Genomic DNA, 17,598 nt, shown 5'->3' with positions numbered 1-17,598 from the left:
AGTGCGTGCAAAGTACTTTGAGTGCTATAAAACTGCAGTCCATTTATAATATAAAGTTTGTTTGAATGTGCATTAATTAATGTGTTTGGATGATTTTTAGGGAGGTTTATCTTGAAGAACTTTCTTCCATAACAATGACTAATGAAAATCATGGAGGGCTTGATACAGAAGCAGAATCTTTTCAGCACGCTTTGAAACAGCCTTCTTTCTATGTTTTGGGACACTTTGTCTACATTGTCTGAGAGAACTATTTTTAATAAAGACATAAACGTTTTCCCCTCTTCGTTACTCGTGCGTCATGTCACAAGGCCACAGCTCCAGCAGTCATGTTATGTTTCTGAGCCGCTCCGACCGCTAAAGCAATCTGACGCCTGGTTGTCACATCTGCTTCCCTACGCTCTCATCTCATCGGAGCCAGTCTGTAAGGCCGCCGGGGCCATCAGAAACAGTTCAAAAGGTCTCAGCCTCCCTAACCGCTCAGTCTGGGAGGAAGTATTTTTGCTCATGTGTGTCTGTGGGGGAGATGGTTTAGCAAGTTATCTAATGCTCAGTGAGAGAGCAGTTTAGAGAGTGCACTAAGTTGACAAATCCCAATGTGAGCACAACGCTGGAAAGCTTCCTTTTTGTATTTAGAACCTACAAAATCCCCAAACACATGCACAGAAAACCCCCAGATTGATGTGTGTGTTCAGGGCGAGGCCGTGGTAGGTGTGTGTTCCTGTAGGGGGGTGGGGGTCTTTGGCTGGATGCCGGCAGTGAGTGGCAGGTGGAGAAAACCGAGCGGACAGCTGAGCGACGCGGCGGCACGATGCATGTCCCCGTCACACGGCTGGATGACAGAATGTGTGTTCCCGTTACAGCTCGTGTCAAAAGCACACAGTGACAGGAACGAGAAGAGCGACAGGAGATTGTATTTTTAGCTCCTCCGATCACCAGCAGCGACCCAAAATAACACGTCCATGTACAGTTTTAGCTCTTTCCTGTAAGGTGTGTTATTTTAGCTGTTTGTGCAGGGACTATTTTTAGACGCAATCTCGTGCACCTTCGTTGCCTGGAAACCATCTCTCCGACAATATGGATAAGATTTTCTTTTTCTTTTTTTTTGATGATGATTCCATTAGAAACCTGGCAGGTTGAAATCTCCCGTGAGGGATTTCTCCCTCCGTGCAAGATTTCAGCTCTGCAGGCTGACAAATGGAAAGAAATGGCCTGGTGTCAAATTTACATACAGGAGTCACCTGAGCTCCTGCCTCATTTTCATACCAATGTCCTGTTGTGATAAGATCACAATATTTGCCTATTATGTCCATGTTCACTTGTGCATCGGTTTGCTGTGAAAGTGTGCTCTTAACCAGAATTTCAATATTATTTTCCTTTTTAATCCAAGGCAGAGTAGAACACACAACATTCTTAGTTGCACATAACCACTAAGCATTCTTCCCCAAAATGTCTCAGAGCCGCAGTGATCTTACTATAAAATGAGTGGATTTGTTGGTTCAGCAGTCCTAAACACTCTGAGAGGAATCTTTCAGAGCTCAGTCATAAATTAACATAAACTTTAGTCCACCGGCTGTTATTTGTTGTCAGTGAGGCAGTTTCCACAAAGCTGATCATGTCAATGATTAGTATTGATTGGATCTTGTCCTTGGGGAAAGAGCTAGTTTTTTTTTCCTCACAAATAGTAAATTAGCTTTGTTAGCTCAAAATGCAACTCTTTTATGGCAGATTTTCTTTAAATATTCTCTTGTAAATTATCCAAGCTTTGTTTAATTAATGCCCCCCCCCTCCCCCAGTGGGCTTTTATTTTTGCCTTTGGTTAAAACAGACTGTCGAAAAATGCACTGCAGCTCCATTATGCTGCAGAACCTGCAGCAGCAGCTGTTCTCAACAGAGAAGAGAGAGGAGGCAGGTTCACTGTAACAAGCAGCCCCCTCAATCTCACTCTAGCCCAGCTGGAGAGAATAGACACAGACGTGTTTTTAAAGTATTTTGCTCGAAGTTGTGCACAGCGTGTTTGTTTTTCTTATGAGATTAGCTCTATAAACAAAATACAGCTGTTCTGAGACCTCTGCAGCTTTTGCGTATTTGACCACTTTGACCAAAAACCCACAGAGAACGATCACCCAGTCTGCAGTTCCCAGATCATTGCTTTGGTTTTATGTCGTTGGTTCGGTCTTGCTGCTCTCATCAGGATCGTTTTTTCTGCTGCACATAGAGGAGCATTCAGCCGCTATAGAAACGGATGTTGGAAACAGAGCTGAAAGCATTAAAAATGATTCATCATGTGGACACAACCCTGAATAAATGCTATTGTTTCTTTGTATCAACCTCAAAAGTGATAAAATGTCAATGCTCCCATTTGTTGTTTCTTGTTATTAAAAGTTTAGGAAACTAAAAGTTATAAGAGGTTCAGATTAAGTACAAAAAAAAAGAAGAAAAGTGGCCAGTGAGATCATCTGTTTCAAAGATTCATGTTTACAAACTCTGGAGAACGTCCTGACATGATGTTGTATTACTTTATTAGCACTTTCATATACAAAATTCTTTAATATTTGAGTGAGAGGATAACTGTAGTTGACTGTTGGTGTTTCAAAGTGGCCTGGCCAGTCTGTGGAGCCACAGTGGCAGATGGCCAGAGGGATGTGTTTTAAACAGCTGGGCTTGCTAACGGCAGCTTTAGCCCCAAACGCCTTTCGACTTACTGTAAGCCCCCGATTTTAATCAAACTCACCCATCAGACGGCGCGTGCCGCGTCACCGGGGCCACGACACCGAGGCCGCGTCAGCAGCGCCACACCTAAGGCGGCTCACCGACGATGGATAATTCAGAGCTCATCTGCTCCCATGAATGATTCATTCACTGCTCGCTCAGTTGTCAGTGCTAGAGGGGCCCCCGCCGGCCGGATGCACGGCGGTGAGGGATGGTGATTTTAGGGGCGAGATTGGGAGGACGGAGGCTCATTAATGGACCCATCAGAAGCAGCTACAGCGCTCTTCCTCACTGTGACGGAGACACACTCTATATATATATATAATACAAATAAAATAAGGTGGTATAAACGGCTACTGCAGGAGGCTGCCGGTGATGTTTTCCCCCAGGATATTAGGATAATTGTCAGGCGCAATAGGACCTATTTGCATTCTCACTTATTGTGTTTACACATTGCACGACACTAATAGATCAGGACTCTTGTCGTGGCCGTATGCCCCCCCGTCTCCCCCATAGTCTGCGTACTAATTTAGTCAGGCTAGAAAATTGAGACGGGAGGATTAAAGCCCTTTAAATTAAACAGAGCAGACGGCAGTGTGTGTACATTTGTGATGTATGAGCTCCAGTCTGTTTGTGTCTGGTTATGTGTGTGTGTGTGCTTTGAGGGTTTTCAAGGCTTTGACAAAGGTACCAAGCTGCAGATATTTACGGTTATGGGAACAAGTTTTGCCATTGTCATGTGAAGTTATTCAGAAGTGCTTCATCCTCGGCCGAATGAATGAATCACCAAACTCTCCCCCTCTGCATGCCAGTCTGACAAAGCCACCGACCATCATGATTCGCAGCAGAGCCATAGGCGGCGAAGTCTAAGTTGTGTTGACACCGAGGGACGCCGAGACCTTGAAGGATCCGTCTGCACTCGCAGGAACGATCCACTGTCCCGTCTGTGCATTCTAGTTCAGTGTCCGTGTGAAGAAGATTAAGCGTTCCTCAGCGACACAGGCGTGTGAATCTCTAAGCTGAGCCGACCACGACCCTGACCCCGACCCTCAACGGCGGCAGAAGACAAACAACTTATTCATTTTGATTGATGGGTGTTATCAGCGTCTGTACTTGAGATGATCCTGGATTTCCTGCTGCTGCCCCCCACATGTTAAATATCACACCAGGAAAAAAAACCCTGGTCTGAATTATATTGGATTAGAAAAAGGTCACATTTTCAAATGTTGACTGGATACAACTGCTTAGAACTGGATAGAACTTGAGATGTTGTTTAACTTCATCCAGGGGAGAGGGAAGTAGATTTAAATATCTAATGCAGGGTTGGCCAAGGTGAGTTATATACAGAAGAATATAATATAAGCAGTCAAAAGCCCAACAATAGTGCATGCGTAGTTTTCAACCAGTTACAATGCAAGAAAAATCTGTTTCTAGACCAGAAAATGCCATGTGGTTGCCATTAAGATAACGCAACACTACTGCAGTTTATTGGTGTGCCCACACTTTACAAAAAGTATTTATGTACCTGCTGCTCCTAAAGTTGATTTAAATTAATTCAATACTTTTAAACTCCAAGAAACGACATGGCCTAAATAATATGATTTCAATCTGTAAAAAGATTAAGTTAAAAAATATATTTGGCCATTTCTGCCTAAGGGCCCTCTTAAAAGATTGATGTAAATGTAAGTGTGTTATATGTATAATATTAAGATGTAACAAACAGAAGAGAGAAGACAGATCCTTCAGACAGAATCTCACTAGATTTAGACAACATCTAGTATTTAAGCTAGAATGTGTGATGTACATACATTGCAAATTATTTAAAATATGCTCAAGCCATATTCCAGTATTTTTTTTTGAGTCATCGCAGGCCATTTAAAAACAGGCAGCAGGCCATGGTTTGCCCTGGGGTTAGCCCTCTGGCCCTAGTTTAGCCACCCAAATATAACGTAATGAATTCTATTGACTGTTTCAAAATCCACTACAGCTGTTACAAACGCAGCTTCAGCTGTTTCAAGGGCTTGAACCACAGGTGCTTTTTTTTTCTAGTCACGTTTTCAATGCACACGCTGTCAGGTATCCAGCCTGAGGCAGACATGTTAGGTAAGAGTCATGGGAGTAAAGTAAAACATTCAATAAATATGGAATCAATGTAGTTCAAAAAATATTTTGAAAATATTGTCATGTATAAAAAGACCCAAAATGAACTGAAGGGAGGGGTACAAAGCCCTAGAGGCAAAATGTGGGTACCATCTTGGCTTTGGCTTGAGTCATCTTGGATATTGGCTGTCACCATCATGCTTTTGGGCAGTCGCCATCTTGTTTTTCTGCCACCAGAAGTGACACCAGAATAATTACTTTTTTAGCCGATCAAAAGGTTCCAATTAATTTTGATGAATTGAAAACACACGCCGAAGGTTGCTACCAGACCGGACAACGCCGTGATAGCAACCTATCAATCACAAGGTAGCACTGTCCTAAAGCATACCCTTCTCTATGGTCTATTTTACTCTAAATGGACCACCATTTACTAAATGAACATCATGCTGTATTGAAGAAGACTTGACCCTAGAGATTAAGACATTAAACTCATGTTTACAATGTTTACTGAGGGGACAAATCAAGTGAGAAGTAGAGTCATTTTCTGTTAGACTTCTATACAATTTGACTTGTTTTTGCAAACAGAGAAGTTCGCCCCCTTCTGGCCATTAGAGAGAAGCTTTTTTTGCATTGGCTTTCATTTTCAGACATGAAGGTTGCCCATTGACTAAATCCTGTGTATCACTTTGTTTGTTTTCCCCCCTAGACCACCACTCTGATCGGTCTGCTAAAGACTGCCCGTCTCCTGCGGCTGGTACGGGTCGCCCGTAAACTGGACCGGTATTCAGAGTACGGTGCTGCCGTCCTCATGCTGCTCATGTGCATCTTTGCCCTTATCGCCCATTGGTTGGCCTGCATCTGGTACGCCATTGGCAACGTGGAGAAGCCTTACCTGGAGCACAAGATTGGCTGGCTGGACAACCTCGGCGTGTCAATAGGTGATCATCCTTTATTTTAGTTAGATTTTTAAGAAAGTACAATTTAGGGTCACATTGCTGGTTTTGTATGTACTTATTTTTTATTCATTGTAGGAAAGAAATACAACTACAGCGACCCCAGCTCGGGCCCCTCCATCAAAGACAAGTATGTGACAGCACTCTACTTCACCTTCAGCAGTCTGACCAGCGTGGGCTTTGGGAATGTGTCCCCCAACACCAACTCTGAGAAGATCTTCTCCATCTGCGTCATGCTCATTGGATGTGAGTGACAGCTGACTCACAGTACATCTAGTGTTTTAATCCTGTTATTTCTGAAACCCTCTGTAATCAGGGTTGCCTTAAACGGTATTTTCCATTTGTATAATTATATAATGTATAACCAGACTTTTAAAGTACTTTTTACAGATAAACACACTGATTTAAGTCCGTTAACATTGCATTTACTCAATGGAAATGAGGAATGATACACTGTATTTTAAATGTATTGTTACAACCCCCAATGTAACACAAATGTGATTTAATGCGCTCCAAGTGCATGAAGGTTTCAGGTAGGTCTTTCCTTAAGAATATTCTGATAAACAGAAAGTCCTGTGGCAGCAGCAACAGTGGTTTGTTTGGAATAAAAGGAACATACTGTGTATAAGCAGCCATCGCGACTCTAAGGTCCCCCGTATGACTTCTCTCCCAGCTCTAATGTACGCCAGCATCTTTGGGAACGTGTCCGCCATCATCCAGCGGCTGTATTCAGGTACAGCCAGGTATCACCTCCAGATGCTCCGGGTCAAAGAATTCATCCGCTTCCACCAGATCCCAAACCCCCTGAGGCAGAGGCTGGAGGAGTACTTCCAACACGCCTGGACGTACACCAACGGCATCGACATGAATATGGTACGAGAAGAGTGTCTGTGGCTTGTCTTTTTAAAAAAAAGAAATATAAAGATATGTTTGTCGTTGCTTTTCTTCTGTTGCTGCCTCTTCTCTTTCCAAAATCATTTGTGACTTTCAACTATCCTCTAACCACATCCTGACGAATTCTCGCTATGTGACTGGCAGAGTATAATATTGGCATCATGATTATACTGTGCAAGTGAAATGAAAGCCACCGTCATTGCTTAGGCATACGGTTACTCTGGCTTTTTCTCATCATTATACTGTTCTTGGTACTTATATAAGTTTGTCTTTTCCATGTCTGCCTCATGTCAAATGGAATGACCCCAACACTCTGGTAAGAGCAGGAGGTACATGTGTTAACGCAACTAATGTTGATGTGAATGATCCTCAGTAGTAGAGCTTCACCTAGCTGTGTTTGATCCTAGTAGTCGAGTGATTTGAGTTGTTTGAGTTGAGTTTTTGTTTTTTTTTGCACAGAAAATAACAGATAGCATTATAGTCTTATTATGCTGTTGTTTAGTTATTTCCCCAAACATGCATGTTATTGTTCCCTTCAGTGTCTTACCTGTTACATACATGAACACATACTCTAAACGGTTGCTGTGATGCCACATCATAGATGGATTTACAGTATCTATTTGTGCATGCCAGTTACTGCAGAGGACACACAATACACTGACAGTTTCTGGCAGGCCACATTAAACTGATAGTACGGATCTTTAGAAGTGATGTCGTATGAGGTACTTATCCAGAGTAAGTGTTTTACCTACAATAAGAGGTGGGCCAGCTTGGAATAATCAGACAGGAGTAGCAGCACGGCAGTAAAGCAATGTAGTGCTGTGGAAGGGGTCAGTAAAATCTCATTTAGACACCTAAAAAAATAGTTATTAGTTTAAGTTTACGCTATATTTATTATATTTCACCATTTTGCCTTGCTTTCAGACGGCCCATTCCAACAGGGAACTGTAGCTATGTTATCTATGCTCTCTTCAAAGGCACCGGTTGCTGGTCTCCTTCTGCCGCGATGGGTTAGTTTGTTTGTGTTATTGTGTGACCAACGACCCTGTGGTAAAATCATCATGCGTGGTAAAATGATTGCCTTTATCTAAGGAGTCTGCTCGCTTTGAAGAGAGCATAGATAACGGCTTGATTTCCGTCTGACTGCAGGGATATACTTTATTTTTAGGTGTCTAGAATATGTTTTGCTGCCACCCCTGTCCAGTACGTTGCTTTGCTCACATGATGGTGCTCCTGTATGTTTCTCCAAACTCCATCTACTGTAGATAACACACTGACTATGGATAAGTAGCTCATTCAACCCCACTTCAAAACATCCAAACCATCCCTTTAATCGTGGACTTGCACGTTGCCGGGCCTCCAGGTCCCTTTTTAAATCACTGTATTCAAACACAACCACTGTGATATTCATCTGGTACCAGAGACAGAGTGACTCACGCCTGTGAGAGTGGGCACAGCCTCGCCGGGCGCTGCCAGGTTTCCCCTCCCACTGTGGGAGGCTTGGCGGCACGCTCCGCGGTGGCACCTGCGCTTGCCAAATGTTGTTCAGTCTTTCCTTTCCAAATCTACTGATCAGTTTTGGTTCTGAGCAACAAAACGACAATAAGTCACAGCCAGAAAACCAGTTCGGGCTACATTTCAGTTTGCCGTGCTCGTGTCATTAGCACATTGTATCTTCTATGTGAATGACAAAGATAAGAAATGTGTTTTGTTGTTTCAACTGTCCCTTATGTGTCCTCAAAGCCCCCTTTTCTCCTCACCTCTCAGTGTCTGTTATGGTGTTAATGTTTGAAAAGAAACTGTGGTCCTTTACAGTCAGTTCACGTTGTCCAGCTGTTTTGTCACTGTATCTCTGACTTTAAAGGGTAAGTGTACTATAAGCCTTTTTTTTTTATTATTCATCAGAAGATGAAAAAAATGTTAAATTTATTGAAAATGGAATGTTAAAATGACTTTTCAAAAATATCTTTCAGTTCATTTTCACCAGTCTCCAAGGCTAACTCGGAGGGGTAGGAATGCTTGACCAATCATGAGCAAGTTTCAACATTAAATGCTTATTTTTCTATAGCAGGCCATGGGTCATAGTATTGAGGAATGTTTCAATAGACAGACAATCTTTGAGACAAGATCGAATATCAATTGCTTCTTGCATATACCAGTTTATGGTTCTAGAGTAGATTCATCATCTCAGAACATAAAGGCAGTGAAACTCTTCAAAAACAATTTAAAATGTGCTAAAGTATAACAAACAGAGCGAACAAATATTGACCCTGTGTTTTCACTTTGTGATGTCATTGATCTGCAGCTTCTCAGTTTCTCAATGTTCTGTCTTGTCGCTCATCTGCTGCTTAAGCTGCTGAAAGGCTCAGTAAAACAGTAACTTGTAGCTCTGTGTTAAAAGACGTCGCAGGGGACGATGGGTTTTGAGAAGAAGGAAAGAACACAAGTGGCAATTGTATCAAATTTCTCTGGAAAACAAAATTTGGCCTCCAACTTAACCCCAATCCAAAATTCAACACACGTTATGAATCCCAGCATGCCAAAACTCCGACGGCTTTTAAAAGATCTGACCATAATCGCGTCCATTTTTTTGAACCGTTTTTCACACGCAGGTCTTGAAGGGTTTCCCAGAGTGCCTGCAGGCGGATATCTGCCTCCACCTCAACCAGACCCTTCTCGAGGGCTGCAAGGCATTTCACGGAGCCACCAAGGGCTGCCTCCGGGCCCTGGCCATGAGATTCAAGACCACCCACGCGCCCCCTGGAGACACCCTGGTCCACGGGGGAGACGTGCTCACCGCGCTCTACTTTGTCTCCCGAGGCTCCATCGAAATCCTCAAAGACGACGTCGTGGTGGCCATCCTCGGTGAGTTAGCTGAATAGTTTGACATCTTTGGGCAATACGCTTATTTCCATTCTTGCCAAGAGTTAGATAAGATGATGGATACCTGCTCTCATGTCTTTAGGGTAAATGTTAAGCTAGAGCTAGGAGACAGTTAGATTAGGTAGCAAGCACCTCTGAAGCTCACTAAATAACAAATCATGTTTGTTTTACAAGGACAAGCTAATTATTTGTTTTGTGTTGGAAATAATTTCTTGGTGGGCGTACTGACTTTCTGGAGTCGCATTGTCAGGCAACTAGGTTTCCCCTTGCTTTCAGTGTTTATAAGATAAGATAAAATAAGATAAGATAATCCTTTATTAGTCCTGCAGCGGGGAAATTTGCAGGATTACAGCAGCATAGAGGATAGTGCAAACAAGCAACATAGTAAAAGAAAGACAAGATCAAATAAAATGAAATAAAAAACAAGTATTATAAATAAGCAATAGAAAACAGTAAAAAAAAAAATCCACAATAACTGAAATATTATATGTACAGACAGAGTCATGAATTATGCTAAGCTAAGCTAACTACCAGCTGGCTCTAGCTGCACATACTGAATATAATAAGTGGTAAAGGGTTCAAGGATCATTTATTGTCAAAATGCAACACAGGGATGCACAACGAAATTCAGTTGTGACCCATTTGTAACACAACAAACTCATGACAAACAAAACAAAAACAATACAATTTCCGGTAGTGCATTTTTTTTTAAATTTGATTCATAATGGATGAAAACAGCAGCAACAAAAACAATTCTCTGGACATATAATATGTCCGACATATTCACATTAAAAATTCAGCATTCAGCACCATGATGGATACACAGTCCACCTCCTCTGGTCCCACCGGAGTCCTGCTCTCTGTCCTGCTGTCAGTCTGATCCGGGATGAACGATGGAGCCAGGTCTCTGTGAAGATGTGGGCTCAACAGTCATCGACCTCCCACTGCTTTCATCCATCTTATTTTTCTGCAACCGGGCATCAGACAGCCAGCGGTACGCTGGGTAAAGGAGTAGCCTCAGCGGTCCTAGCTGACTTAGCTGAGATCTACTTTTCTAACCTTCAGCAAGAAAGTGAATCAGAAAATTTCCCAAAAAATCAAACTATTCCTTCAATAGTTTAACTCCTGTATTTAAAACGGTGGATCGTATTGAGATATTCATATTTATATAGGAAAAATGTGTCTGCTACGTAGTGCTTTTGGATGCCTAAGGTTCATATGGTTGTCCAGGCTTCCACAGATCTCACATACATCCATGACTTGGGCTACTGTAAGCTGGGATAACTTAAACTGCACACACAGACATTTATAAAGGCATCCAGTGGTTTGTCTGGCTGTAGGATATCAGGTCTGAGGATGGATGGAATGCCAGTGCTGTTGATGTAGAAACTTAGTGATACTCATTCAGCGTTCCTGTACACAGAAACATGTCTTATAAGCCCAGTCAACATTGCTGCCGAGCCAGAACGGAGCTCAAAAACACTCGAACGAAGAAGAGCAGTTATCTCTGCCTGAATTTCCCTCCATTACTGTAGACGGGGGTGGGCCAACTAAATGAAGACGGCTCCGTCGTGCTGTTATATGCCTTGGTTGGGAGCTATGATCCCTATTGGGTATGTTGTAATAACTAACTTCAAAGCACTCGGCGATTGCTGCCGCCTCACTGTCGCTCCTCGGATGAATGGAAGGGACCGAAAAGAGCGGGGGACGAGGGTAACAGAGGATCTGTGCTGATGAAAAAATAAAAGGGGAGCATGATTGCTTTCAAATAGAGATGGATGACAATAGAAGCAGAGGGGGATGGAGAGCTGAGCGAGTGGGCGGGGGAGAAGGACAAGGCGAGCAATGGCAGAGGAAGAAGAGGAGAAAGGGGGCAGATAGATGAATCAGGAAGAAGAAGTTTGTCAGAGTTCCACGTGGTTTGTCAGTGTTGTGATGCAGTTCGTACCGACAGGAGCCACTGAGCCGCATGACATCAACAGCCTCCACATGTAATCACATTAGATCTCATCCCAGCAGCCAGCAGGTGTATCCTACTAAGCCTTTAATGCCTTCCATTTTCTTCCAGTGACCGCGATAATGCAGCCAATAAGATAAGATTTGGCGAAAAACCAGTGACACATTAGGGTCATGATGAGCGAGAATCAGGGACGGTGAATTTGTAGGCTACTCGCACCTCAGCACATTTTCTCTGCTCCAGGAGAGGACTGTTGAATACTACATGTTCATATGTGTCTTTACATATTTTCATACGGTACTACACTACAGTACGCCAAGCAATTACTGTGAAGTAGATTGAAATGAGTAATTCTAAAATGGCTCAATGCTGTGAACAAGATAAATGTGACACTTTAAAAAACACCAACAAACTGACTGCACAGCAGTGTTTTGAAATGTCCATAAATTATAAGACCAGATCATTTTAATTGCTATGCAAAGCCATCCTTTTTGGAACCTCAAAGTGGTCATTATGAAGAAAATAGAGAACACACTGACGCTCTGTAGAAATGAATTATCAAATTTTATTGCTTAATTTTCCCAATAAAATAGTTTAATTAAATAAATAAAGATTGTATTTCCGTAACTTTTTTATGACTTTTTATGACATTTATGATATTTGATATTTTAGTACATGCTATACTATGATATTTCTGACATTCTATGATATTTTTTATTACATGCTATACTATGACTTTTTTTTATGGCATTCTATTCTATGACGTTCTTTTTACATACAATACTATGACAATTATCTGCAGCATATTATACTATGATTTTCAAATGGCATGTTTATTTTTATGAACTTTTTTATGACATATGGCATACTATACACTGACTTAAGCTTAACTTATCTCTCCTGCTGCCTTCAGATGGCTTCAAGGATTTAAAGAAGTGAAGTTTTTCATACATTTAATAGCAGCGTACTGTTAGATTAATTCATATTAACTTAAAGATTAATGCTATAATCTATATATATATATATATATATATATATATATATATATATATATAGAATATAATCAAAATACAAATTATATCCAACAATTATAATGTTGAAAAATGGTATCCACATTTATACACATTTTTTCAGGTGGTTAGTTATTTCACAATTATTCATTTATTTCTGTAATATTGAACACTTTTGGCCTCATTTACTTCAGACAAACACTCCACTATAGCGAGCACGGTAAACCCTGCAGCCGTTCCATATAGGTCACTACACACTAAACAGAGACTGGAATGTCCGGCCTGGCTTTGTGCAAATCCTTTTTTAGATGACTGTGATACCCTTTATGCTTCTTTAACATTCTGGCACTTCTCTGCGAGGTGACCCCGTCTCTTTATAGGTCATCACATACTGTTCTACATACATGTCCAACATGTTCTCCCAGCAACGGTTGTTGTTTCTCCTTTAGAAGAAGCTAACAATAGAGAGAGAGAGAGAAAAGCTATTGTCCATGATTAGCTAACAGGGAGTCGGTGACTTATATTGGATCTCTCCAGGTAAGAACGACATCTTTGGCGAGATGATCCACCTGTTCACCAAGCCGGGGAAATCCTGTGCCGACGTGCGGGCGCTGAGCTACTGTGACCTCCACACCATCCAGAGGGAGGAGATCCTGGAGGTGCTGGACATGTATCCGGAGTTCGCCGACCAGTTCCTCACCAACCTGGAGCTGACCTTTGACCTCCGAGATGACAAGGTAACCAGCACGCTACGACCAATTCCCTTACTATGAAGGAAGCAGTGAGGATAGATTAAGGAAGACTTTTATGTAAAATCCATCTTTGTAATTCTGCTTTGTAGACGTACCATATCTCTGCCATGTTTAATTTAAGTGGATGAATGTCTTTCTTATTAATTCCCTTTAGTGCTTCATGGTTGTGGGAATGAAAGCATGAGGGCTAATTAAGACCCTTTTTCTTTACTCTGCCGTTGGCTGGAAGACCAGACTGAGAGATATGGAGTATGAGGGTGGGGTGGACATTTTGGACACGATGTAGGCTGTAATTAGGATGAACTGAGCGTAATGGAAAGATGTGCAAGGCCTGTGTCATGATGTGAACAAGAGCCCACATTTGTCAGTTCTTTAATTATCTTTTAAACCAGAGCAGGAAGTGCACTCTGTGTTGGCCTCCTGTTATTTATTCAGAGAACCGGAAAGAAGAGGAGAGGAGACACGAGAGAAGGTTGTGGTAGGATTACATCAACAACAGGAGATGCATGGTGCTTTAACAAGGCGGGCTTAGTTTATGTTCCTTACTTAAGTGAAGCACGAAAAAAAAAAACGTTAAAGAAGAGCAAAGTCCTCCACTTCATCATGCACACACACCAACTAGCTTGACTATATGTCCATATACATGTGCATTAGTATCTGTCATTATATTCTAAATGGTTCTAATCATTCATTGTCCCTTTACAGGCAACGGATTCTACCTCGGATGACATGGGGGGTCGACGACGGGTGTCCTACAAAAGGAAAACCTCCACAGGTCAGCTTGAGACACAACATGGCGACTGTGTTTTTTATTATAGACCCCACACACTCACACATCTCAGTCCCTCTGCACTTGAGCATAAAAACACCACTGAGGTCAAAATATATGAAGTAAATAGAATCTTGAGCATATCCATCTTTGATGTAAATGTTAAATTAACATTAGTGCATAAGAGAATAAACAGTTTATCTTTATAGAGCTCAACAGTGAGGTTATGAAAGTAGAAATACTATACTACTATTCTACCCTATTCTGAATCGAGGATTTAAATTATTAGACATGTTGTCACTATCCGAGGTCAACTATAGCTATAAGATTGTTGGTTTATGCTTCTGTATGATATCAACTTTATGATTTATGTTTATGTCCAGTGTCTGATCCATGGTTTGCTCTCAGATTTCAAACCGTGCCAATGTGGCAGCTTTTTTTGGAAAGTATCTTGTATAACACAATTTATTTATATATAAGTTCAGTGAAATGTGCTTCTGAAAACATTTTAGTAGAGAAATAAGCCACACAGGTGCTGAATCTGTGGTCGTTTCAGATTGACGACGGTTATTTCATAATGTTTTTCGGGAGTTTCCAGAGGCTGTGAAACACCATCTGCAATGGTTTATGGGTTGAGTAGTTCCTTCACTAGCGAATGCTTTGTACCTTTGCCTTTTATTCCATTGTCTAATTTCTTTGGGGTCCAAACTAAATGTTTTATGGTCGTAGTTGGTTGGCTTGGTTCCATGCTTAAAACTATTCATATGAGGATTTTCTGCAACATCAATGGAGTGAATGAATGAATAGGTAATTCACTTCCCGAACCGGAGCCGTTCAAACAGTGGGCTATCACTGTTGAGCTCTATTAAGACTCTGATTAATCCTCATATCTAATGGGTAATAAATACGAACACAATTATTATTTTTTTGTGACCCAAAATAAATGATAATCTGAATTCTCCGGCATAACAGGCAGAATGCTGAGCTATAGCCGTCTGTGTGTGTAGAGGCGTATGCTTAGAGGTGTGTGTGGTTTTGCTGCAGCAGCCCCAGTGTCATTTGCACCTGCCTGGTGAAGGTAAACACAGTGGACAGCTGTGCTTAATGACACTGTGCTCTGGTGCAGCACTTTTCCAATCAGAGGAGATTTATCTACATCTCTGTCCTGCTGCCTCGAGGCGGCTGAAGGATACATAACAAAGCAGCTGTGGGCAACACACACTGTAAGAATCACTCCTATTAACTTATAGATAAATGCAGACTGCTGTGTCGACCACACTAAATGTTGTTTTTAATGCTGATTTATAGTAGTTGGAGAGTGTTTAATTAAGATAGTTAATGTTATTGCTGCTATTTTTAAGAGTCCACTTAACACCCCAAAGGTATACTCACTCATTCTTTGTTCACGCTTAATAACTAAAATGATGCTCCCATCAGAGGCATGTTTCATGAATACCAGTTTAAGCAATCTTACCTCAGTAAATCAGGCTAATTTTCAGGAAATTCAGTGTCATTAAGAAGATTCTCTCTCTTTTTCCACTCTGTTAACACAAGTCTGGTTTAGAACATCTTTTTGTTTTGTTTATTGCTGTGGTTTTGTTAATCCTGGCTCAGTTTATCTGACTTTTCTAAATAACTGTATTCTGGTTAAAAAATCTCTCCAGATCAGTTAGACTACAGGTAAACACAGCAGCCTCCCTGCCCTCAAACAGTGGGGCAGTATTAAAAATGACAGTGTGTTTAAGAGGAACCGTGGAAACACTTGTAATGTGACTTCTAACAGGAGACTTGGGACTCAGAGCCTCCACACAGCAGCGCTCAGCAGTTTGGCTTCGATTCAGGCAAATCGAATTGTGTCACCATGGTTACAGGAATACAGTATCATCATCTCCCAATATAACACACAAGTGAAGACAGAGAATGTACCTAACAATCTATTTCACAGTCCAGCAGCCTCCGTCTATTTGGTGTAAGGATTTACATTTCAGTCTTTGAACACTTGACTCGTGAAAACACATTTAGAGTGACGTGACACATCCTAAGTAGTTTAGAAGATAAAAAAAGACTTGCTGCTAGGTTCTCTTTAACATTGTTTGTTCTCAGTTCAACCCCAAAGCACCTGTTGTCAAAGATAATGAGGCTGCCCCGACGTACCCAGAGGAAGTCTAAGCAGAGCAGGCGGTGTTCCCCCAGCAGACTCTCCTGATTACCGTTTTCTCCCTGCAGGCTCCCACAACAAGGAGCCGGCGGCCGCCTACTGCGACAGCAAGCTAGGGAGGCACGTCTTCGCCCCCTCGGCAGCCGAGGAGACGAGGGAGTCCGCCGAGGAGGGGGAGGACGAGGAGGATGAGGACGAGGAGGAGGGCAGGGAGGAGGAGGAGGAGCAGAGGCCCCTGTGCGCTGGTGTGCTGGGATACCCGGTGGTTAGGGACCACACCGTGGGCGTCGGGCTGAGCAGCGCTCCAGACGCGCAGGCCGGAGACAATGTGCACAACCAGACATATCAAGGTGAAGATAGAGAAACATCCTGCAGTATTTCTCATTCTGTCTTTTATTTAGTAACAAGGGATTTATTTTCGGCCTTTATTTTAACTTCCCTGTCATTTAAATACGTGCTTTTTCAAAACTTTTTTTGAATTCCATCTTTCATTATGCAAATTAGCATCTTGTTTAAATAGACATGAATTTTCCTTGTTAATCTGCAGGGTTTGTCCTCTAAAGTTTAACTCCAGAATGGTAATTGGCTCCGAAGTTCATTTAGAAAAAGGCCCCAAATCCCTAAACCCCAGAGGAATGTCACACCTATTAAAAACCCAAAAAGGGATTATGAGTCATTATGGTGAAACCTAAAACCCACTCAGTAATAAAACGTAAGAGGATTATTATATCCAGCGGCCCAGGGGTCACCCCCTTTTGATCGTAGGTCATGACCAAATAAAGGATTTACAGGAAACATTAGGTAAAATCATGTTGTTGACATCACTGTATCTGCCGGGTTTGGTCAAATTTTAATCTTTTTTGGAAATGTTATAATTATTATAATTGTGATAATTAGAGACCAAGCGAGTAGAGAGAGTTATGAAAGCCTCCCGTAGATCCCAGTGCAGTGCAGACAGTGGGAGCAGCAGGCCTGACGGAGCAGCCTCCACACAAAGAGCTGCATCTGGGATGGAGATCCCCGGCAAGCTGTTTGAGGAATCCTCTCTCTCACCGTCTGCCTGCTGCTACATGTGGAGCAGACACACCAGTTTGAAAAAGCTTAAAGCGCCATGAAATCACCCACTAACACAACAATAACATTTGCTGCAGGACATCCCTGTATATTAACTGCCAAATTAAACTCATGGCAATTCTACGCTGAGATGCGGAAATTGATTTGATATTATATCCATTAATTCAGCTGTTGCAACCGATTTTTTTTTGTCGTCGTCAAGGAACCACATCACTTCACTTTGGAAGGGTGTACAGCTACGTTGTTTTTAACATTCAACATTTGGTTGAGATATAAAGTATGGAAATAAGATTAATCGGATTATATTCACAAGAAGTATAAAACATGTTACCAGTGTGC

General features: G+C 41.9%; 1 protein-coding gene across 1 annotated transcript in view; it reads left to right on the top strand.

The window, feature by feature from the left end:
• kcnh7 (potassium channel, voltage gated eag related subfamily H, member 7) overlaps positions 1-17,598 on the top strand; it is a 102,279-nt gene that overhangs the window by 43,848 nt on the left and 40,833 nt on the right. Inside the window, exons 9-16 of the mRNA XM_054623452.1 lie at positions 5,516-5,747; positions 5,841-6,008; positions 6,436-6,635; positions 9,269-9,521; positions 13,044-13,243; positions 13,841-13,846; positions 13,964-14,033; positions 16,254-16,535. Of these exons, the coding sequence (XP_054479427.1) occupies positions 5,516-5,747; positions 5,841-6,008; positions 6,436-6,635; positions 9,269-9,521; positions 13,044-13,243; positions 13,841-13,846; positions 13,964-14,033; positions 16,254-16,535 (1,411 nt within the window). The remainder of the gene's footprint in view (positions 1-5,515; positions 5,748-5,840; positions 6,009-6,435; positions 6,636-9,268; positions 9,522-13,043; positions 13,244-13,840; positions 13,847-13,963; positions 14,034-16,253; positions 16,536-17,598) is intronic.

The sequence above is a fragment of the Anoplopoma fimbria genome, chromosome 22 (assembly GCF_027596085.1).
Source record: "Anoplopoma fimbria isolate UVic2021 breed Golden Eagle Sablefish chromosome 22, Afim_UVic_2022, whole genome shotgun sequence".
NCBI classification, from domain to species: domain Eukaryota; kingdom Metazoa; phylum Chordata; class Actinopteri; order Perciformes; family Anoplopomatidae; genus Anoplopoma; species Anoplopoma fimbria.
This window is presented reverse-complemented; position numbering and strand designations above follow the sequence as displayed.